The 22,973-nt window shown below is 43.6% G+C and overlaps 1 protein-coding gene across 3 annotated transcripts in view; it reads right to left on the minus strand.

Moving 5' to 3' along the window:
* STXBP1 (syntaxin binding protein 1) overlaps window positions 1-21,352 on the minus strand; it is a 128,803-nt gene extending 107,451 nt beyond the window's left edge. For all 3 annotated transcript variants that reach the window (XM_029612836.1, XM_029612835.1, XM_029612834.1), the window contains exon 1: window positions 21,136-21,352. In XM_029612836.1, the coding sequence (XP_029468696.1) occupies window positions 21,136-21,172 (37 nt within the window). In that variant the 5' untranslated portion in view covers window positions 21,173-21,352. The remainder of the gene's footprint in view (window positions 1-21,135) is intronic.
* Between the last annotated feature and the right edge of the window lie 1,621 nt (window positions 21,353-22,973).

A 22,973-nucleotide genomic window follows, 5' to 3' on the forward strand; every position in this document is an offset into this window, starting at 1 on the left:
AAAAATTCATTTACACGTGCTGTTTTCTTCCCCTGATCTAAACTCGCTCTGGGAACGCCCCCCCCCCCCCCCCCTTACAATCCGGCTAAAAATGCAGATGCTTTAGAAGTCTAAGTGAATTTTTTGCCGGACTGACAGGTCAATTTATGCAGGTAAATGACTTCCAAAACTGTTCTCTAAAAGTTGCAGTATCGGTCTGTAGATAGCAAGGCAACAGCATGCAGTAAGGAATAAGCAGCAAATAAGTGTAAAAGACCTTATCTTTCATAGTTTTCTAATAATTTTCAATGATTTTTTTCTTCCATTTTCCTGAAAGGCCACAGAGAAAGGCAGGGAGACCTGGAAGGCCACAAGGCAAGGACAAAAGCCAAGGAAGGCCACAAAACAAGATAGGAGGCCGAGGTAGGCCACAAGGCAAGACAGGTGGCCAAGATAGGTCACAAGGCAAGAAGAATTGACTGCACCCTTGCAGCTGTTTAGAGACAGAGGAGATTCTGATGGACTGAAGGACAGTGGATATAGTTCCAGTCCATAAAAATGGGAACAAAGAGAAGCCAAGTAATTTCTTGATCTGCAGGTCTAACTTCAGTTACAGATAGCTTCCAGAATTCAATACATTACTGTTAATCCACAAAACTATCTATAATGCTGCTCCTTTATGGCTTAGAACTGCATTATGGTTATAATCCCCTGAATATGCATTATGGTCAGCAAATAAGGGACTATTAGAAGTCCCCACAGTTCATCAGGCTCATCATGTAAACCGGTGCGATATGTATTGTATACAGGAACATCGGTATATAAAAATTATAAATAAATAAATAAATAAATCTTGGAGAGGATAGATTGCGAGCATTTTCTGTAGCTGGCCCTCTAATTTGGAACAGCATGCCAGAGCAATTGCGGGTTCTGACAGCTACAAAGCTTTTTAAGAAATCTCTGAAAACATGATTTTTTTTTTTAGCAGGTCTTCAGAACAGAAAATTAACAAAGGAAGCTCGGGATCTAGAGTAGAGCAAATTTGGAATGTGTGTAAATTGACTGAAGACAATAGAACCGTAGAACAAATTAAGTTCTGGCTGAGTTCTTGGTATTTACGTTATGTATTTATTTTATTTTATGTATGTCTTTAGTTATATATCACTGTGATCACCGGAATGTGCAGTTAAGAAATAATTTTTACATAAATAAAAAATTAAAAAATAGTGTATAAAGTCAAGAAAACATTACTAGAGAAAAGGCTAGTGAACTCCCTTGAAACAAATAGATTACAGGATTCTGCACAGCATAAGTTCAGAAAGGGAAGATCTTGTCAAAAAAACGTCATGTTTTTGATGAGGTGACAAGAAGGTACAGTGAGTATTGTCTCTGGATTTCAGTAAGGCCTATGATATGGTTTCATAAAGAAGACTGGAAAATGCATTAGCTAGTCTGGGAATAGGACAGAAAGTTAACTGGATGGAGAGCTGGCTAAGAACCAGAACCCACAGCGTGGTGATTAATGGACTAAGCTCTGGTAAAAGTAAAGTGATCAGCGAGGACTTGGATCCATGTTGGGGTGTGTGATCTTTACGTTGTGGCAAGATAAGTAATTTTTAAGTTGGAGTTGCTCCCGTTATTGGGATTGCTAGGAGTGATTATTATTGCTAACTGGATTGGACTGTTTACTAAGTATTTTTTATACAAAGTTAGATATGAATGAATAATATAGTAAAGTGGACGTTAAACTAAAAACAGCTTTGGGATGTTATAAGCTGTTAAAGTGTCGGTCCTACAAATTTATAAATTATAAAAATATAAAAAAATTATTGTGTTGAAACAAATGACCAGTTGACCATATACTATATCAGCTGGAGTATTTGCTGTAAAGAAAGTCATGTCCAGGAGGCAGAACGCTAGATCAGGATTTCTGAAACTTTTAAGTTATGTCCCCTTATTTCTTCTATGTGATACTTTTAGCCATTGCCCAAAAATTTATTTTGTTTAAAATTGCAATTACATTTACATCCAACCAAACATGATCCTTCCTGTTCCCAAACAGACATGCCTGGGAACTTCTGAGTCGTGGTCACCTTGAGATTGCTGTGATAGGGATTGCTGTGATAGGGAGGAGGAAATATTGCGTATGAGCCTTCAATCTTCCCATTAAGCCACACTTTCTTTCCCCCACCACTACTTTCCCCCTCCAAGGATGATCCCCAGCATTTTTCCCCTTCCTCTCTCTCTCTGACTCCAATACTCTTTGCTCACTCACTCTGTCCCTCAGCTGAATCACGAGTTCTGGAATCACAGCTGCAGACTGAGTTGTGTATGTTGCAGTCCCTCTCCAGTTTCTCTCCACATTGCTGCCTGCAGTGTCTGCTCCAGACTCACTCCTAACTGCCTGTTCCCTGCAGGCTTCCTGAAGGTGAAGAGCTGGAGCAAGAAACAGAGATGCTCAGAAATTTCTGGTGTTTCCTGGGAGACCTGGCAATTGATGTAAATTCTCTGAGCCTGGGTGTAATCCAGTGAATTCCCAGGTATGCAAGTGGTGGTTTTAGGGCTGTTGAAGCCCTGGGCAAGAGAGTCATTTGGGCCCACCTTCCTGTATCTGCAGAAAAAGGAGGAGCAAAGTAAGAACGCAGAGATTTTTGTGGTCATGAAAGTGAAATTTCAAAAAACTGCTACACAGGAAAACAAGATAAATAATTGAATGTTAAAATGCAAATAGAGCCATTTTCTTGGGGAAAAAAAAACCCACCCTCCACTAAAAGAAAAATGTGTTGAAAAATTTTGGGGCCCTGGGCAGTTGCCCAGTTTTCCATCCTCTACGGCTGCCACTACCCCCCATTCCAGTTTGAGAACCAGTCCTAGATGTGGATAATTTTATTCTGTGCCCTTCTTCTCTTGGTGCTCTGTCTCACTAGCTGCAGCTTTGCTTTGCATGCCAACAAATTGACCTCATGTTCTTTCCTTTATGTTGGAAAGAACAGCTAGATTTACAGTGGTTCTCAACCCTGTCCTGGGGACCCCCCCCAGCCAGTCGGGTTTTCAGGATATCCACAATGAATATGCATGAGAGAAAATTTGCATACACTGCCTCCATAACATGCAAATTTTCTCTCATGCATATTCATTGTGGATATCCTGAAAACCCCACTGGCTGGGGGGGTCCCCAGGACAGGGTTGAGAACCACTGAGCTAGAGCTATGTTATCTAAGCACCCACTGCATTCTGGTAGTCGTAGTCCTTTCTTTGTGTAGTAGAAAAGCCATAGCAGAGTGCATTTGGAGAGCACTAGCTCACCTGTAGCCACTAGTTCTGATGATTTTACACAGAAACCAAGCTGCCTGCAACAGACTAAACCTTCTTGGAACATGCTCCTTTTGTTCTGTCCTTCTGAAGGCCCTTTCATCTATAGACCCAGATTACAGCAAATCGTTTAATAGGTTTAGTGCTGATTTACTAAACTTTTTTTTCCCCTATAGACAGGGAATGGGAATAAAGCCTTAGTAAATGAAGCCCTGAATTCTTTACCTCCCTCACATGCAATGAGACTGCAGGCTGCACACAGGACACCTGGCTTGCTAAGTGACCAGTGGCACAAATTATCAGGAGTAAGCTGAGCTGGCCCTAGTTTTGTCCCATCCATGGACTTTGCAGTCCAGCGCATCTAAGAGAAATTGGAAGCACAAATCCATACACAGAATGGGGCAAAACCAAGAGGGCAAGATGCCCAGCAGTGGAGTCTTGAATGATAGCATTGGAAGGAGATCCTGATGTGTAGTTGTATCTTGTTTGTTGTATGGAAAGCAAGAAAGCACCAGGACCTTTATAGACAGAAGCGCCAATCCTAAGCCTAATAATTGCATTTTGCCCTTTACCTCCATTTACACCACAGGTAGTGATACCTCACTGCCTTTATGGTTTCTGGCTGTCTCCCTCTCTTTCGTAGTAGTAATTCTCCAAGCCAGGGTGGCCAGAAGACTCTAGAAGAACAGGAAATCCTACGCCAACTTTCTTTTGCTTTGTTAAGCCTCATTCCAAAGAAAGCCGATCATTGTAGTTTAGCTTGTATCAGATTCAGGAAACTTTATATTAGCACGACAATTGCCAATCTACTCCATGAAGAGTGTAAATCTGTAATAGCCTGCATATATTAGCAGGCCGCCTCATGCACCAATTACACCAATTTTCAAAGCAGAGCTATGTGCGTCATTCTGCTTTGAAAATGCTCCTGGCAAAACTCCCCACATAAGTTACACCTGCTAATTAGTGCAGGGAGTTTTTCCAAGAAAATTTAGGCACCTTCTCACAATCGAAACATATGCACATAAATCTAAACCCCGGACTCCAAACCAGAAACACCTCCCCAATATGTGCATAAAATTATGCACATATCAAGCGGGCAATTTTCAAAAGTGTCACTTCTACAGGTAAAGCATTCTTTTCCCTGTAGAATCGCTTTTAAAAATTACTCTCTCTGTAATGACTGACAGACTACAAACCCCAGAATGCTTTGCAACAGCTGTAAAACCAGGAGAGAAGAAATACCCTGTTTACATAGAGCTATCTGGGCAAGTTATCCTGAACTTTTCCCAGCAAGTGACCCTCCCCATGTTGTTGAATGAGGGAGGCTTCATACTCTTCATAATAACAAAAATAAATAAAATTACAAGACATACTGGTAACTGAAATTAGGTAAAACCCAACATGTGAAAATACATGCAGGAAGTCATTCAAATGACTGCATCAAAACATCCCTGCACTGCTGGCACATTGGGATGACCAGAAGGACCCACTATGGAAATCAGAACTAGAGTTCCAAACTTGCTCAGCCATCTTGTCATGGAGCCTTATGGTCATCCCAGGAAACCTACAACTGAAGTAGTGATCGCACCGATTATTTTCTTTTAACCAATGTTGACATATGGGAACAAGACCATCTCCTCACCTCACAGGGAAGGCAATCTTATTACAGTCTGCACAGCCACAGAAGTGTGAGTGTACATTGCACAGGCAGGCTTTACCAGGTATTTTTAAAGCAAACTTATGTGCATTTGAAATCTCTCAGGTCATTGTTCAAATATGTGCGATAGACACATAGGATCTATTTACAATTTGGGATTTTGCCAGGTTCTTGTGACCTGGATTGGCCACTGTTGTAAACAGGGTACTGGGCTTGATAGACTCGTTCTGACCCAGTATAGCAAACCTTATGTTCTTATCAAGAGATCCCACGCCTCACTAGGAACCCACATTCTATCTCTAAGAGTGTTGAGTCTTTGCCTAGTGCCTGCCACCTGAAGGGACACTAACTTAGCTGTGCAGGATGAAGACCAGAAGTACATTTTGGAGTTTGCAAAAATCAAGTGGAGATTTTTGCTGCTAATTGGCTTGAAGATATTTTTGAGTTGCAGTAAAAATGTTTGTTGGAACACCCCACCCGCATGTCTAGTATCTTTTGTGAGAATCAAAGGTACCCCTAAAGCAAGGACATCCGAATAGTGAGTATATCTGAGTGAGACAGAGACAGATAGACTATATGCTAACACCCCCTGTTTGCCTTGGGCATTGGAATTTGAATTCTGCTCCCCCCTCTCCCCCCCCCCCCCGCCCACCAAACTGAACCCCAGCACCCGGGACCTGTGGACTGTGAGATAAAGGAGGAAGTGCGCAAGAGAGGGAGTTTGTAGCCCCGAGGCAGCCGTGTACCCCCCTATTCAGGACAACCCCACAGAGGGGGGTTACACAGTTATATTTTAACTTTGAATAATAATACCGTACCGCCATATAGCAGATGTGTAAGACCAAATTGCAGCACTACATCTTTAGGAGGAGAAAAGAGTTTGTTATTAAACAATTGCTTTCTCTATAATATGGGGGGTTGGAGCAAAGTAAAAAAAAATGTTTTTCCCTCCTTAGCTGTGCCCCCACATAGAAAGTATGGAATATGGTGGCATGTAATGACTACAAGACCCATCTGGTCTGATCATTTTCCCTTCCTTTTGAATACTGCAGGCCGTCCCGGATCTCCAGCTTTACCCTCATTTTCACCAGTCAGAACTCCTTTGTGCTTCTGCCAGGCTTTCTTAAAATGTGATGCTGTGTTTGCCTTCAGCAACTCTGCTGCTCCGTGCATCTGCCATGTTTTCCATGAAGCAGTATCTCCTTAAGTTAATCCTGAATTTTGCCTCTTCCAGCCTCATACCATGATCTCTTGTTCTACAATTCCCTTTCCACTTAAAAATGCTTGCATTTGGTGCATTACTTACATCTTTGAATATTTATTTAATTATATATATACCGCCTATGCCTAAACGGCATACAAGAAACATATATAATAAGTAAAACAAAACAGACTAAAACAGAAGATTAAGGATTAAGGAATAATACAAAATCCATGATGCAGCCATCCTGCCTGTACAAGGTCACTCAAAATTACAGAAACGCCTGCCAGCAGAAATATGTCTTCTGCATGCTCTTAAAGATTTTGTAGCAGCCCGTCACTCGCAGTTCCAGGAGCAGCGAGCGGCAATAGAGAATGCATGCTCTCTTGTGACAGCCAGCTGAGCCCAATGGCACATCCAATAAGCCCTGTTGTGATGACTGCAAAGTCCTCATGGGATTACATTCCCGAAGTAGGGCATTAATCCAGGGAGAGGTAACAGTTTGTGCACGAGCACTGCAAATTTAAATTTGATCCTCCACTGAACAGGAAGCCTGTGGAGGTCAAACAAAACAGGTGTTATCTGCTTTCTAATTCTGCAGCAGGAAACTAAGCAAACAGCTGCATTCTGTAACAGCTGCAATGTAATATCTCTATCATATCTCCCAGCCCCCTCCTCTCTGTCATTTAAGTCCTGAAGTCTCTCTTCATAAAACTTATGGGATCGCTTCCCTGCTCCCAACTCCCTCATGACTATTAGGGAGCTGAATTCAGGTGAAGCCAGAAGGGCTGGATTAAATCTATGTGGAGCTAGTTATCAGATACACAGGCATCTGTTTCTAAAAAGGGTGCATATGATGACGGCTCCACGTTGTCAGGATAGTCCTGGTTTTAGCCCCATGGCATTATCGCCCTGCTTCTTTTCTGCTCTTTTCACACTCACCTCTAAATCAGCAGCGACTGTGCATTCACTCTGGACTCACTGCTGCTTGCAGTCACACTAGAAGGAGATCAGGAGGCAAGTTCCACATTAATCCAGAGCTGCCATGTTACCCAGTTCCAAGAGAGAGATTCTAGGCCAGTTCTGGATTTCTGACAACCACATCTTGGTACATTGTGGGTCCAGCAGCACTGAATTCAATGGATAAAATCAGGGACTACAAACACCAGCATGCTTTGGAACGCAACTTCGAAACCAGGGCTGGCCCCCAAAAAGGTCACTCTTCTGGAACTAGGTAGCTCTGTTAATCCTGGAGTAGTTAATGCCACCCGGGGAAGCAGTTTCAGTGTACAGGGCTATCTGCTGTAGGACGTCACATACTACAGTATGTCTGAATGTTCTTTTTTTTTTGTGACTTCTAGCTTACTCAGAGGTGGCTTCTGTTGTGCTCTGTTACCACTCACCTTCATGCACAGCTGCTTGGGCTTTGTTTCATATTGTACTCACCACCCCTCTCCAGCCCAAGCCATCAGAGCACCAATATCAGCTCCCTCCTCAGCTCATCTAACGCAGAGCCTCAGCATAGCTGCCAGGGGTCACCATCTCGTGATGACTGGGACAATCCCCTCTACCCCAGAAGCTGTGCATGCCGCCGCCGCCGCAGATGCTAGGACGGAAGACCTTACTCTGGAATCGAAGCCACGTCCTCCACATGGCAGCACCCAGCCAGCTCCTGCCGCTGAGCCAGCCCACTAACGCTGGATTTTCTGTGTTTTTTTTACCGTCATTCCATTTATTTTTTTGTGCTGCTTTGGTCATGTGCATGAATCCCGTATTAAATAAGACAATCACCCCCATCTTAAAGAAGAGGAAAAAATGACGAACAGACTTTCCTCTGTGAAGAGGATAGGGCTGAGTAGCTATGTTGGTCCTGAGGACGGGACACTCGTGGTCTCAAGAGCTCACGCTCAGTGGTCCAATAAATGTTTCACAACCTGCAAATTATTCCGATTCGCTCTGGTCACACATATCCTAATTTGTCCTGTCCATCTGTTCACCCTGGGCACATTCAGTCGTGCAGGGAGCCGCTGCCGGGCACCAGAGCTAGACCTGCACCGACTCCGCTGCGGCGCTGCATTGCCTGGAGAGATGAGCTGAAGAAGAAAAGGGCTGGAGAGACTGATGAGGTCTGTTCCCTCCCGCCACCTCCTCCTCCTGCTGCTGCCCTCAGGGTGGGATGCAGCAATTTTTCCACCACTGCAGTGGCACAGGGAAGCAGGTGCACGGCTGCTGGCTAGAGCCTAAGAGACTCTCGCAGCTGCCTGTTAAACAGCACACAGAGCTGGATCCATTCCTGCCCTGCTCGGAGCTTCCAGAGCCGAGCTCCCTAGCAAAGAGGGGCCTGTCTTTCATCAGATTAGCTCAAGACTTCCGCCGGCGCGATCGTCCACAATATCGCGTCGCCGGATGGGGGTCTGAAAAGGCTAAGCAGGCTGAGGGTGAAACGGCTTTCCCGCATGAAAGCCGTCCGCAGGGCCTGCTGCCAAAGCCATGTTAGGCAGGAGGAGGGGCAGATCGAGTCCTCCCTTCATGACTCCTGGGCATTGGAGGGCTGGCCTCCCCTGCAGGCTGCTGTAGCTGCACGCCAGTTTCAGGATGGAGTGCGAGTTGTTTGCATGATTCGCAAATCTGGTGCTCAACGGAAGAAGTCCCTCAGCATTTTGGGAAGAAGCTTTTGCTTGCACCATTTTGTCCTCGGAAATGTTTCCCTTCCAGATTTTTGCAGGATATTGAAGGCGGGGCTTAAGGAAGGGAAGGCGCCCCCCTCCCCCTCCCTTGCCGAAATTGAGTGATGTCACTGAGGCAGGGTATAAACTTGCCTGGCCCTGGCTGAGCCCGTTTTGGCCCTCAACCCCAGTGTGTCAAACACCGGCCCTCATTAAAGCTCGGGGCAAAATTTGTGCCACCGAAAAATGGTGCAACCTGCAAAGCACGCTGAGGGGCCGATGCAATAAAGAGTGCCCAGACTAGCGCACGGGTTTACACGCGGTTGGACGCATGTTTTGGATGCCCTAGACTAGCGCCGGATGCAGTAAGGAGATTAGCGTGTTTAAAAAATGGGTAACCATTATGTATGGTTTGTTAGTTTGTTAGTTATGAGAGAAAGGAACCTTAAGTAGTACATGAAGCACTACATTGGATGCTTAGGAAAGTCAACATTTCTACTACAAGGGCATTCCAGATGCAAGTGTTTTTCGGAGCACACATACCCCGCTGTGCTCTTAGTCAATCAGAACAGCACATCTGGCCTTTCCCAGGACATAAATCTCCTCTATGCAAATGTTATGCAGCTCCAGCAAAGTGATAAAGTGCTCCCCAAGGATCTTGTGTCTCTCTGGTAGGCCTGCACCTTCACCTTACATAATTAGAACCATTCCTGTCTGACTGTCTGCTCGACACACAGACAGACGGCTCCTAGAGAGATGATCTAAACACAGGTGAAAGCTCAGGACTCACAGATGTTGTTAAATGGGTCACAGAGAGCTCGAGAAAATCCCCAGCTAAGCACTTTAATTTTCTGGACGCAGCAGACTGTCATTGACTATGAACAAGGTTTTGGGAGCACAATGAATCCTTTTCTTCTTCTTCTTCTTTTTTTTTTTTTTTAATCAAAATAAGAAGACCACAGCTCACTTATTCTACCTCAGTATGCATTATAAACCAGAATTACAAATGGGTTTGTCCCATTTTGTGCATGAATGAAAACTGGACCTCACTGTGAATCTTCTCTGCAAACAGGGAGGATTAATGTTATTACTTTTCACTGGCATTTTGCAAAGTTTCTTCAATTTTACAGACATTTTCAAATGCATCCTCACACAACATGGACAGGATGAAAAACATGACTATGGGGAGAATTTTACAACCCTGTCCATGGTGCCCTCCACCCTAAACCCATGCTAGGGAGGACATATAGAAACTTCACAGTGCTGTTCCACATTCAGCCAGCAGGAGGCTCATGACGACCTTTTAATGGTCACCTTTCCACTTCTTTGACCGCCCTTCAGCTTAGTCACATTATCTCTTGACTGCGCCATGCTGAACACTCTGCTGACTACAGGAGGAAGACATTCAAGGTTACTCATTAATGTAGGTCACCTGGACCATAGCAGAGAATACAGACAACGAGAGAGGAGGAGAAGGAGAGTGAGACATAGATCCAAGACACACTGCTGCGTTTTCACATCTTCAGTGGAAGTCACGCTAGCTGCAGACTCATACAGAACGTTAAGAAATCAGGGGTAATCCTCCACCAGCCTCCAAGTCCCTGTCAAAGCCAGGAGTTTGTTTTAACTCAACAGCCAATATGACTCAGTCAAACCCAGGTGTGTTTTACCCCCCAAAAGATAAAAGCTGTCTGCAGTATGTCTTTACTTCAGCATGACCAAAGGGGCCCATATTCAGGGACATTTAGTCTGATAACTTGTAAGTTATCTGACTAAATGCCAACTTTTGAATATTTCTGCCACTTATCCAGCTAAATTTTATCCTGATATAACTCATTATCTAGCCAAAATTTAGGAAGATAACACAGAGACGTTTCAATGGCATTTGAGGAGGAGCTAAGTTAGCCAGATATGTTTCCAGCTATCTCCAATATTCAGAGTTAGCCAGATAACACTTATCTAGCTAACTCTGTGCCATAGAGCAGTCCTATAGATAGCCAGATAAACTTATCTGGCTAATTTTAAGATAGTCAAGTATATTCAATGGTGTGGCTTAGCCACTGAATACCCTGCCAAAGTTAGCCAGATAAATTTATCCAGCTAATTTTGCTGGCCTAACAATGGATGAAAATGGTCCTAAATGTCTCTATGAGTATCAGGGTGTTGTTTCAATTCTTATCCCAAAGCATTCTGGGGGTTGTAGTCTTATTGCTTCAAAAGGGCAAATAAAAACTCTGGCTGGACATTTAGTGGAACAGGACTGGATGTTTGTCCCAGTGCTCTTGGAGTCACCTGATCATCCTGCTTTAGTTATGTCTTGACTACTTTTAGCATGAACAAAATAAAATTTTATCACAATACTAACCTGCTGTGCTTTATTTGAGATGAAGGTTGCAGAAGCCTAGAATCCTTCATGCTAGAACCACAAGTAGGAAATTCAGAGTGTGATATGCTTACTGTAAATCTCAAAGCATGTGCAACTCCTGGTTAAAGTGGTTTGTCCCACTACTCCCCTGAATATAGACCCCTACTGATAGAACCTAAGGTTTAGCTGGGCAATGTCTGGAAGTTTCTGGAGATACTCTCACAAAGTCAAGCAGAGAGAGAAGGAGGAGGAAGAGCGTGCAGTGGAAATCTCCATCTTGGAGGATCTATCCAAATCAATTCCTAGAAGGGTGAGTACCACAGGCCCCCTTCCACCAGATGCAGAGATTTATTTATTTATACAATTTCTATCCTGCTGATCCACAAATCTCAGCGGGTAACAGAAAATACACGCATAAAATACAATCAAACAGCAACAAACAACTAAACATATCAGCATACAATACAGTACAACAAAGCCATAATGAAACATAAAGTGGCTGTGTAACCAAGCTTAGAGGATCCTAGACTACAATCACATAGAAACATAGAAATGATGCCAGAAGAAGACCAAATGGCCCATCCAGTCTGCCCAGCAAGCTTTCGTAGTTATTTTTCTCATACTTATCTGTTACTCTGACTGCTGAGGTCAGGACCCTTATTGGTAACCTTTTGGTTCTAATTTCCTTCCACCCCTGCTATTGATGTAGAGAGCAGTGCTGGAGCTGCATCAATGTGAAGTATCAAGCCTAAATGGTTAGTGGTAGTAACCGCCGCAATAAGCAAGCTACTCCCACGTCTATTTGTTTACCCAGCCTGTGTGATTTAGTCCTTGGTTGTTTGAATATAAATCCTCTTTTTTTCATCCCTCCTGCCGTTGAAGCAGAGAGCTGCACATGGTTGTCTTTTGGCAAAAGCCATGGCAAACAGTTTTAAGTTGTTCCCTAAAGCGAAGCAGGTCATTTTCAGCTCTAAGCTTCTCGGGCAGTTCATTCCATAGAATCGAACCAGCTATACTAAACATACAGTTCTCTGGTAGAAGCCAGATGAGCATGTTTCATCGTAGGCACTTCAAGGAGGTGCTGAGAGGAGAAGCAGAGGACGCACATGGGAGCATATCGGAAGAGGTCAAGTCGGAGACAAGGGGGAGCTGAGTTGTGCAAGGCCTTATGGTCAGTAATGAGAACCTTAAATCTGATCCTCTACTCCACAGGAAGCCAGCGTAAGGAGATCGGCACAGGTGAAATATGTTCACGTGAGGGAGTGCCAGAGATGAGCCGTGCAGCAGAGTTCCAAATTAGTTGCAGAACTTTCAGATGTGAATGTGGGAGGCCTAGAAACAGGGCATTACAGTAATCCAATACAGAGAGACCCAAAGACTGGATGACTAACCGGAAATCAGAGAATTCAAGGAAAGGTTTAAAAGAGCGTAGCAGCTGCAGTTTGAAATCGGAGGATTGAACCAGAGAGTTAATCTGTGGGCGCAAGGACAAAGCAGAGTCCAATAGGAAGCTCAGGTCATGTGCTTATGTTTAATAGGAATGGAGTGGTATTACCTCCACTACATGCAAATCTATCTTGTGCATATTTATTGCGGTTATCCTGAGCACCAGAATGGCCAGGAGGGTGGCTTGAGAAATACTGGTAAAGAGACTGCTCTAGTTTTGCACCTCCTCCTTTGGGAGTGATGTCATCTGGATCTGTCAGTAGAGCAAAGATCCTCAAATTTGGACCTTGACAGCCACAACCCAACTGGGTTTTCAGGATTTCCACAATTAATAATCACGAGATCTATTTACTTACAATGAAGACCATGCATGCAAATAGATCACATATTAATTGTGAAAATCTTGAAACCTTGACTGGATTGTGGCCCTTGAGGATCCCTGCAGTAGAGGGAGTGGAGAGATACACTTAGCAGTAGGAGTGTTAGTGGTTCTGAAGCCGGTCCTGGAAGAGGAATGATGGGCTCTGCTATTTCTCTGAGAGAGAGAGTGCAAAGATCCAGAGTGTGGAAAAATAGCTCTTCTGAAAGTAAAACAGTTGAGAATGGAGGTCGAGTTTGAGCTCTCAAGGAGAGAGCCTCAGCCTGATTTTTCACCTGGTTTAGAAGAGAAACTAAACCTTAAATCAGTCCCACTCACCACGGGAAAGATAGTTGCTCTTCCATAAAGCTGATGAAGGAGCTGGAGGTTGCCCTGGCAAAAGAGCATTAAATCCTCACAATTTCCAGAGACTGAAGGAAAGACAGGGGTGTTGTTAGCATCAGGCATACAAGGCCCATGCTCCGAGTCCAAAGATCAATGCCCAAAGTCTCAGCCACAGCTGCTGCTAAATTTATTTTTTCAGTGCCCAACTTATCCTGCCTGCAGGAAGCCACTGCAGGCAGCCATGCTCTATCCATTGTTGCTGTGCTCTGCTGCTCTGGTCTGCTCTGCTCCAATATCAGGGATGGTTTAAGGACGTCAAGCCGCTTGTGCTCTGCTGGGTCCCTACTCCAGGGGTGGGGCTTCCTAGGCTGCAGTTCAATCTGCCAGCCACCTGGGAAGTGGCAGGAATCAAGGAAAGAACTACCCCCAGCTCAAAAATTGAGGCCTAGCTTGGGGAGGTGGGGGAATGGAGGTCTGTGCCCTAGATCTTTAAAGTGCCTAGTAATGCCCTTGAGGAGAGAGGAAGAGAACTGATCTGATCAGTTTATTTGCAGCAGTTATGCCTGCAGAAATTCCCTGCCCTGAGGACTGTCTTTGGAGTAAACTGCATCTAGTATTAGACTTCTCCAGTTCAGGATCAGTAAATATCTTGCACCTTGGATTACAGATTGTCTGAATAACTTGTTAATAGTCTTGGCTTGGGAAAAACTGCCAAATCCCCTGAGTATTCAAGCGGATTGAAGATAATCCTTCTTTGCAGTTTAACATCTTTATGAGACCTTTGGCAGAGCTTTTGCAAGAGCTGGGTATCACAGGATATATATATTATATATTATATATATATTATATATATATGTTGATGACATCCAGTTTCTGATTTCAACAGAGTCCAATGTAGATGAGGCAGTCAGTTTTCTGAATGGCTGTCTGGTAAAGATTGCAGCGTAGATACAGAGTAATAAACTGGTGTTAAACAAGTCAAAAACAGATACGGGAAGTAGGATGACTTTTTGAGACTCCACCACAGTTGTTAGTGCAGCCAATACTGGACGCTCATTCTCTGGCAATCTCAACCAAAGTTAAGAGTCTAAGGGTGATTTTCGACTCTGCTCTCTCGATGGAGGTTTCTGTTGGGCAGATTTGCCACTGAACATATTTGCAGTTAAAAATGGTTCATCAACTACGCCTCTTCTTGGACACTAAAGCTGGCTTTGGTAATAGGAATTCTTGATTAGTGTAATTTTTTATTGATGAGGTTGCTGGCATGGCTGGTGAGGAGGCTTCAGTTGATCCAGAATAGCACAGATAGATTGGTATGTGGTAGGACCAGATATAACAGAGTGTCCCCGTTGCTTGCTGCTCTACGTTGGATTCCAATAGTAGAGCAAGCTCGGTTCATACTGCTAATGGTGGTTTTCCATTGTACGAGAGCTAGTGACCCTAAGTTTTTCTCCAACAATTAGGACCTCATTTACTAAGCATTTTTCCCATAGTCACAGAATAGAAGAAAAGCCTTAGTAAATCAGGCCCTCAGTTGGTATAAATTGGGTCAAGCCCTTAGATCATCTCAGGGTTATCAGCTGAATATAGATCAGATGTGTAAATCCAGAACAAGCGGGCATTTGCTGGGGCAGTGCCTCAGGTTTGGAACATGTTCCCTAGTTATGTGTGAGGTGAGCTAAATTAGTTGAAGTTTCAAAAGAAAGAACTATTATTTCCATCGGAAACTTGATACTAAGGCTGTATTGGGGGGGATTAATTTATATCTGGAAATCTTGGGGAGGGCTGTAATTGGAAAGGTGGTAAAAAGGACCTATGGAGAGTTTGGTAGGAGCAGCAAGGGACTATCTGTTTTGTTGTTTTTTTTTGTGTATTTTTTATGTAACATGGTGTACATAGTTTGTATATTGTTCTTTATGTATTTATCGTTATGTATGTGATATTGTATACCACTTTAATTTTTTTTTTTTTTATAGATTATGTAGTCTATAAATTTTATAAATACATAAACAAATAATAGAAATTACTGCATGGGTCGGTGAGAAGTAGAAGTCTTGCTGAAGAAAAGGAATGACCTTTCTGAAGTAGCTTACCTGTGTGTTGAACTCTTCCTTTTAAGGAGAAGTGTATAGATGCTGTTTCTTTGTCACTTGTATCAAGTAAAAAAGACTTTGTTTTCAGAATGGCATATTCTGTGCGCAGTGTCTTGATCGTGAAAATGAAACTAAAACTTATTTAAGAAGCCTACAATTCACTAGAGGGTCTTAAGAGAGTTAATCTCCCTCCCCTCCCCCCCCCCCCCAAATTAAGAAAAGAAGCCCCACATTCTCCTTGTGTAACAAGATGCCAGGAGGGGATGTTAAATTGCTATTTGGGAAAAAAAAATCCTACAAAGGATTCTTAAAAATGAACTGGAAGTCTGAAATTCTGTCTTCCTTTTCTTATCACTACTCAGAACTTCTCTCTTCAGTCCTGCTGTGTAATTACTAGCTGTGTCTGTCTCTTTTCTGCATTCTATTATATTATATTACACCCTCTGCTCCATTATAATTGCTGGAGAGTACGTCTCTTGTAAGGTGGCGCATGATACAACACAGTGGAAATATTTTCTGCCTTTCAGGGCAGAGTTTTGCCTTGATCTGTATAGAACGTTTGTGTAATATCAGTTTGATTGGCTAAATCTCTTCTCTGCTCCATCAGGAAATCAAGGAGATACCTAGAGGCTGCCCTCTCTATCTTTTGTGCAAGCTATAAAAGATCATGGGTGCATTGGTACACGATCTCATGATGTGGTGCCCTGGCCAATCTGAAAATGGTCCTGTCCTGCACATATAAAAAGGAGGGCCTCCAGCACCCAAGGAAATCAATGGTTAGAATAAATTCTATATCATGTAATACTGTAAATAAAACCAGCATCCAGGATGGACCTAGTGGCTCAGAAGCAGACTGCATCCTGTCATGCGGAGGATCTAGGCTCCATTTCAGGATTAGGTCTTCTGTTCCCAGGGCTGTTCAGGGCTGGAGATGCTGCAGAAGTAGCATTCACAGCCCCGGGGCAAGAGTCCCAGTCATGCTATGGCAACATTCAGTGATCAGATTTAGGATCTATGATTGCAGAGTTCCAAAATACAGCCCTGGTGCGCAACCCTTGGCCAAGGGCTATTAATGTAATGACTAGGCAAAGTGAGCTGGGGAGTTATAAAGTAAGGGAAAAATCCCCAGGTAGTTGGGAATGAAGGCTCATGGTGCATAGCCTGATAAAAGCTGATTTCAGCTGAGCTGGGAGCTCAAAGGGGCAGGAGGTCTATAATGATAGAGATCTATTAAATAATGATGGAGTAGAAAGAGTACACATTAATCAGTTGTTTACTCTTCCAAAGAGTACAAAGACCAGGGGACAGACAATGAAGAAAATATGTTTTTATTCAATGCATAATTAAGCTCTGGAATTCATTGCCAGAGGATGTGGTGAAAGCTATTAGTGTAGCTGTGTTTAAAAAAGGTTGGGACAAGTTCCTGGAGGAAAAGTCCATAAACCATTATTAAGGTGGAGTTGCAGAAATCCACTGCTACTCTGGGATAAGCAGCTTGGAATCTATTTACCCCTTGGGATTCTGCCAGGTATTTGTGACCTCAATTCGCCACTGTTGGAAACAGGATACTTGGCTTGATGGACCTTTGGTTTGACCCAGTATGGCAAGTCTTAAGTTCTTACGTAAAATCCAGAAGGTTCAGGAGGAGCTCAACCACCCAGCTTCAAGATGCACTAGTCTTGAGCAGGGCCAATGCAAGGGTATTAGGCACTCTAGGTGAACCTTACAGCTTTGGGCATCCTCCACATGCACAATGAACAAGTTTAATTCATAATAACATATTTTACAAGAAAAAGAACAAAGTACTGTCTTCTGAGTTAAAAATATTTGGAATATGTATATTCTATTTATATGTGCTGCTGTGGTACCAACCAGAAAATCCTGCAAAAAAAAAGACACTTGGAACCCATATGGCATATTGTAACACATTCTGGGTGTGTGCTTGGCCCTAGGAAAGCTATGAATAAACTGAATTACAATTACAATATAGTAAACTACCCACACCAAAACGGCACTAATTGCCAGCACTCAAACTACCACCGTACCTATGAAAATGCAACACTGCAATTATACCGGGCCCTATAACACCAATACACCTCCTATTAGGAAAGCAAAACAAGTCAAGCTGCTATAGATCCCTACACAGAAACTACATGCTAGCAGAATACCTCACCTTGGTTACACGTGCAGAACACAGATAGACCCTCACCAAATATAGAATAGAGACCATATGTATAAACAGAAACATGAAGACAACTAGAAATGGCGACAAGCCAAGGGAGGTCATTTTCTAAAGGTTTTCTCCCATTTTGTTTCTATGGGAAAAATGCTTTGTAAATGACCCCCAAGTCCTGTAGACAGTGCAACAATAGAAAAACAGAAACATTACCATTCCTCATACATCAAACAATAAAATCAAGAAATATAAATTAATAATAGTGCAATGAACTAATAAAAAGAATATTTCAAAACAGCTGACCAATAGAATAACAACCAATAATTAAAACTAATAAGAATCAATTGGGATTTTTCCTGGAAATGTACTTGCATTTGCTCCCCCATTTGTGGGCTACATATGGATGGTTATTTGGGTGTATTTCTTTATTCATTTGTTTTTTGTTAGCAATTTTTTAATGATCATCTATCTGATTCTAAATTCAAGGGTTCTTGATTTATGTTTTGTGATAAATCACACACGCTCTTTCATTGATACGCACACTCACGCGCCCTTTCACTGACTTTCGCCCTTTCCTGCAGCCCCCACAGCCAACGAACTCTTCTTCTCCTTTCTTCCGGATGCCAGTGCACATGCCGCTCTGCCTCCTTCTCCCAAGGGGGTGTGATAGACCCAGCTGTTCCTCTTGCTCCTGAGGGTCATGCAGGCCCGGCCCATATTTCCTGCTCCTGGAGCCTTGCAGGTTGCTCCTCTTGCTCCCAGCGGCTGAACAGGCCCAGCTCGCTCTTCCTCCTGCTAAGCGTGTGACCCGATACGTCTCCTCTCCGTCACACTGCCAATGCTGCAGTGTGCTCCTGTGTCTGAGGGCAGTGGTGATCTTATCTCGCGCGCGGTCCATGTCCTCTTCTAGGCCATGGGGATGGGAAGGAAAGGATGCATGGCGCCACCCCCACCCCCCCCCCCCCCCCAGTGCTCTATGCAGCTGTGTAGTTCACCTAGTGCTTCCACTGGCCCTTGCCCGGAGTATATATCATCTCTGTCCTTTTTCCTCACTCTCACTTTGAGGTCCACATCCTATGAAGACCGTAATTGCCAATCCTACCACATCAGTCAACTCTGTAGGACTCTGGTAACATCATCCTCTTCAATATCATTAGCTCTCCTGATTCAGTGCTGTGAATGTCTCTAACAGGTCAACGTTAAGAGATATTTAATATTTTGGTGTACTGGATATGCAAATCTATACTTTACCAGAAGGCCTCAGCCCACTAATAGCAATTCTTTACTACACTGAAGACATTAGTGAGCAAACTTTTCTCCAACTGCTGCTAAAGACTCACATTTAATTAAAAAAAAATATATAGACAAATTAATAACAATAATACCCAACGTATCAGGTAATAACTGTTGAGAAGGAATGACCCAATGCTTAGACCAATGGGCTAAGAACCAGTGTTTAAATCCTTCTTCTCCCATGGGCACTCCTTGGTCAAGTCTCTTTATTTCAGGCTCTATTTCAGGGAAGGGGATTATTGGACCTGAATTCTTATAGTGCTGTAATTTGCCTTGAGCATCCTTTAGAAAGGTGCGCTAAAATCCAAAATTAATTGTGAAAATAAAAGTGAAATAACTGTGGTAACCTCCTGCAAAGGTAACCAACCCTCGGATATGCCTGAGGCACTTCAGGAGGTTCTCGGCTGACTAACAAGTGCCTGATTTCCACACCCCCTGCCTCTGGGTCACATGAGCATGTGGTCTGATCCAGGGACTCTCCTTGTGAGAGGCATTTCTGGAAGCAGGCAAGAGAGGGCCAGCCCACTCGCAGGCACCACTGCTCTCATTGAAATTTAGAAACACCGGCACCAAATAAATTAACATCATGGAAGGAATTGTTTTAAGACAGGCTTCTTGCCTCCGTAATTCCCACTTTGCTGTGAAATCCTTTGCAAGAGCCAGAGAGGACTTTTGTCTTTTTTTTTTAATTATTATTATTATTATTATTATTATTATACAGTTTCAATAAGGAAGGAAGAAAAGGAAAATATTGGGTGGGGGTAGGAGGAAGCTCTTTTACAGAATAGGGGTATGTACCATGATTTAGGTAAAGATGGTGCCCAGCCAGCACAAGAAGCTGGGGATATACCCGGCAGAGTAGAGAGAAAGCAAACAGGGAGCCTGAGACTCATGCCTTTAACCTCTGTAGACCACATGCACCGATGAAAGCAGAAATTACATGAAACACAATCAGATATGGAGAAAAATGAAAGATTCCCTGCAATACACTTCCAGGGAGGGAAGGAAAAAGGCAATGTTTTCACAGACTGCACATCTAATAACTCTGCCTCACTTTCCTTCTGTCCAGACTGGAAGAATAGCCCATAGGTAAAGCTCTGGTGACAGCACAAATATCTGGGGACCTGGCTGCAGAGCCCTTGGTCCTTTTCAAGGGACTGGGAACAATGCAAGAAGCAAATGGAATCAATCCAGTAGTGCTCCCCATCCAGCCACGGGCAAATGAGTGCCAAAAGTGGAGCTATGGAGCTAAATTCCAGTGCTCCTATCTGACACTGGGAATATAAGGGATGGTGAAAGATTTCTGCACAAGTAGTCGGCAACGAAAAAATCTATTATGAAATTATGTTATTTATAGCACTAGTGCAAGGAATATGGAATTTCAATATTTTTCAAGTAAATGATGGGTTAAATGTGTGCAGGAGGAACCAAGGGACAGGGAAATCAGTGTGATTTATGGCTGAGAATCCTCAGAGTCGCCACAATTTTAATTCAATTTTCGGGCATAATTAGCAGAATTTTCCCCTAGATTTCCCTCTCATACAGATTTCAGGCATCTCTGCTACAGGGTGAAAATCTCCCTGCATTTTGTATGTCATTGCAGAAACAATAAATAATCCCCATTCGCTGTTAGGTACCTCGATTGATATTCTCTCTCTTTTTCTCTCTGCTATTTATTTTTGCATTTTTTTTTTAATTTTGGTCAAAACCATTCACCGCTCCTCCCCCTTCAGTAAAGCCTACCCAATAAACCACACCAGGAAAAGGAAAAAAAAACACCTTTGTCATTTCTATCTTCCGTTTCTACAAATCAGATCCTAATTATATATTTTCGCCCCTACATCCTTTTTTCCTTGCGTTATGCGAAACTGAGCTGCAGTCTCCCTCTTCTCGATCTGGGCGTTTATCCTGCGTAAAACGGCCGGAATGGCGCATCTGCAGTGCTGTCTCCCCCCCCCCCCCCCCCCCTCCAATCTGACAGCGGAAAGAACAGATCGCACCCGACTCCATCTCCAAACCCCAGCTAATTCCACCTTCCTTTTCACATCGGACAATTTCTCCATCTCCATCCAAAAAATGCCGGTCTGCTCTGGGGGTGGGATTTGAAGGGTTCTGCCTATACATCTATTTCACCCCCTCCCTCTCGCCCGCCCGCTCCACACACAGCCCAACTTCCGCGAAAACATGCATCTCTCATCGGAAACACAAATCGCACCGGGAACAGACAGAAAGAGATCCGCTTACTTTCTCCCACCACAGCCTTCAGCCCGATGGGTGCCATGGTGCCTGCTGCTTCTGGACTGGGTAAGATCCCTTGTTTGTTCTCTTACTGCAGACTGCGCCGTGACTACTGCTCTCAGCTGATTGCGGGGAGGAGGAGGAGGCGAGAAGGATGAAGGTGTGTGATGGTGAAGGGTGGGGGGTGTTGAAGGGATGGAGGAGGGAGGCTGGAAACGGGGGGGTGACAATAGGGAAGCGAAAGATGGTCTTTAGGACGTCACAGGTTAACAGACCAATCACCGAGTCCTTGTGATGCTTTCATCACTGGGCTGCTGCTCTGCACATCGCCGTGCACCTCCCCTCCCTCAGGTTCTTATTTCTCACTCCCTTGTGCTCCATGATCTCCTCCACATGTCCCCGCCCACCCCCCACCACCACCACCACACACACACACACACACACATAGAGCAAATACAATGGACAAAAAAAATAACAGCATTATCAATATCAAATGAGAACGTTTGTCAGGGATAACAAATCCCCACATAACCTGAAGGCAAGGGGTTATGCTATTGACGTATATTTTGGACTGGTGAAACCTATACAAACTGCAGGCAGGAGAGAAGCGTTATTTACCCTTGCTCTAACTCTCCAAACTACCCACATCGGATTGTTAAATTAATTTATTTGATTTTGTGATTGCTCATTGAGTCATATAGATTTGGGTTTGCCACCTGCCTAGAACTGGAGATAGGGTTGCATATAAGTATTTAAAACAAAGAATGCCCACCGGCTGCACTAACAGCTCCAAGAGCAGAGCTGCACCACCTCATCCACCCTCAGTCCAGAGACTGACATAGCACTCGGTTGAATCTTTTGCTTTCCCGTTGGTCCAAGCAAGTAGAACCAAACCCAGCCCAAAATTACAGCTACCCTCAGTCCATTCTTCTTTCTGGGGTCTTGCACCCACTTTTCCAAATGCACTCATTTTAGTGTTTTGATTTAGGAGATTATTAATTGTTTTGCCACTGTCAAATTATAGAAAGATGCTCCAATTGTTTGGAGCAGCTGGTTACATAGAAGGTAGGACCCATGGAAGCAATAGGCAGATCAGGTGGCCACCTAGAGCATCATAGGTTTGGGGGCGACCTAGTACTTCTACCAGAACTTAAGAACATAAGAGATGCCATACTGGGTCAGACCAAGGGTCCATCAAGCCCAGTATCCTGTTTCCAACAGAGGCCAATCCAAGTCACAAGTCCCTAAACATTAGATAAATCACAAGCTACTATTGCTTCTTAATTACCATCATAGCAGTCTATGGATTTATCCTCTAGGAACTTATCCAAACCTTTTTTAAACCCAATTACACTAACTGCTGTAACCACATCCTCTGGCAATGAATTCCAGAGCTTAACTATGTGCTGAGTGAGAAAGAATGTTCTTTGATTTGTTTTAAATGAGCTACTTGCTAACTTCATGGAGAGCCCCCTGGTCTGTCTAATATCCAAGAGAGTAAATTACCAATTTTCATTAACTTGTTCAAGACCTTTCATGATTTTGTAGACTTCTATCTTATTCCCCCTTGGTTGTCTCTTCTCCAAACTGAACAGCCCTGACTTCTTTAGCCTTTCCTCATAGGGCACCCATTCCATGCCCCTTATCATTGTGGTCGCCGTTCTCTGCACCTTCTCCAGTGCAGCTATATCCTTTTTGAGATGTGGTGATCAGAATTGCACACAATATTCAAGGTGCAGACTCACCATAGAGCGATACAGAAGCATTATGACATTCACCGTTTTATTTGCCATTTTCTTCCTAATAATTCCTAACATTCTGTTTGCTTAGGCATCACCTTTAGA

Source organism: Rhinatrema bivittatum, chromosome 8 (genome assembly GCF_901001135.1).
Source record: "Rhinatrema bivittatum chromosome 8, aRhiBiv1.1, whole genome shotgun sequence".
NCBI lineage: Eukaryota > Metazoa > Chordata > Amphibia > Gymnophiona > Rhinatrematidae > Rhinatrema > Rhinatrema bivittatum.